This window comes from Natrix helvetica, assembly GCF_964273705.1.
Source record: "Natrix helvetica genome assembly, chromosome: 1".
NCBI classification, from domain to species: Eukaryota; Metazoa; Chordata; class Lepidosauria; order Squamata; family Natricidae; genus Natrix; species Natrix helvetica.
In genome coordinates this window covers 165311863-165313619 of record NC_138548.1, presented here as the reverse complement: position 1 = coordinate 165313619, position 1757 = coordinate 165311863, and the positions used below count along the sequence as shown (strand labels likewise).

General features: G+C 37.1%; 1 protein-coding gene across 2 annotated transcripts in view; it reads left to right on the top strand.

The window, feature by feature from the left end:
• OLA1 (Obg like ATPase 1) overlaps nt 1–1312 on the top strand; it is a 114651-nt gene extending 113339 nt beyond the window's left edge. For both annotated transcript variants that reach the window (XM_081934822.1, XM_081934821.1), the window contains exon 11: nt 780–1312. In XM_081934822.1, the coding sequence (XP_081790948.1) occupies nt 780–881 (102 nt within the window). In that variant the 3' untranslated portion in view covers nt 882–1312. The remainder of the gene's footprint in view (nt 1–779) is intronic.
• Nucleotides 1313–1757: the final 445 nt, after the last annotated feature.

Here is a 1757-nt window from a genome sequence, read left to right as displayed (position 1 = left end):
GTTACTAGATTGTATAGAGCTTTATTGATGGAGATAGAACAAAATAAATGTCTTTATAAAATGACTTTCTAAATTTTGTTATTCTCATACTATACAGTGTTGGGACTTAGAAAATAAAAATGGTAAATGTTGGAAGGGATCTGAAAGACTATTAGTCCAACCCACTGCCCATTGCAGGAGTCCACTAGTACAGCATCCCAGACAGACCCAGCCTTTATTTAAATTTGTCCCGTAAAGAAGTAATCACCAACTTCCATTATGGTAGTATTCCATTGCTGAACAGCTATTACAGCTAGGACATTTTCCCCAAAGACCTACCAAAATCTGCTTCCTTGAAATTTAAACTCATTCTTTGTTGTTTTGTCTCATTCCCTGAATGTTTCTGCCCCATATTCTGTATGACAGTCCTTCAGATGCCTAAAATATGGAGTCTTGCCTTCTCTTGGCCAAACCTAATCATTGCCTCCCATCACTCTTGTTAAGCTTTTCTTTCCAGGCCTCTTATCCTTTGAGATTTTCTTTTTGTGACACACTGTGGTTCCTTAAATGTTCTTCCTAATTCCTAATCCTGGTTACCATTTCCTTGTACGTTAACTTCATAGCAGTGAATAAATAGTGATTATTTATGCCAATCCAATTTTGCTCAGATCAAGAAGTTTAAAGTTTACCAAACATTTATGAATTGTACTGAGAACACGTATTGTTTTAAAAAATAGTATTATTGGCTCTTTAAACAGGCACAGTTTTAATACCATCATCTGTTTTTCTATGTCTTCTAGGCTGCTGGAAAATACAGACAACAAGGCCGAAATTACGTCGTTGAAGATGGAGATATTATCTTCTTTAAGTTTAACACACCTCAACAGCCAAAGAAAAAATAACTATTCAATCTGTTCATTATTCAGAATTAAATTCTATTACTTAAAAAAAGCATGAGTTTTTATTTAGATGGGGATATCGTGTGGGGGCGGGAAAGATGCGAAGCGTATTTCTAACAATGAAGAATCTCCCCCCCCCCATATCAAATCCCTAGTGTTTGTTTTGAATTAAATCATGACACCTCCAGTGAACGTACAAGTTCACTTAAATGTGAACAGCTCTGCATTTCAAGTGATTAAGACTACTCCGAATTGCAGGAGCTTCCCAGAAATCATATTACTCTCTTGATACTTCATTAATCTCCATCATATATGCCAAGCCTGACATGTTTGACAGTGAGGACAATGTGGCTTGCTCCTTTTTGAATCTACAGATAATGCATGTTTTACAGTACTCCAGATGTCTACACTCAATAAAACATTTGACAAAACCAGCCTCTGTGTGTTTGGGGATGTCTGTATTGACTGAATGGGGTGTGCTGAAGGCGATATGGCACCTGGCGGATGCTGATTACAGAAGTTTAAGACGTGTGTGTGATACAGGGTGGCGTTGTGGGGCAGCTACAATTGTATCTTAAGAGAAAGCCTTCTTTTGCAATCAGTTGATTAGGACGGCTTAGCAAAGTTAATGTGTTTGGAGATTGTGGATTGTGCAGTTTTCTAGAAATCTAGAAGAAATTATGTTTCTGTAGGAAATGGAGTAAAAAATCTGACAGAAATTAATTATGATTTAAGTGACCTTTGAGAGAAAGCAGACTGGGCTTTTGAATCCAGTTCTTGGAACACTTGAACACAATATTCTGAATGCGACTTTCCTTTGAAAACTAAATTGTATGGTGCTACTAATGCACTGTGCTGTTCTCCGAGAATAAGGTAGCA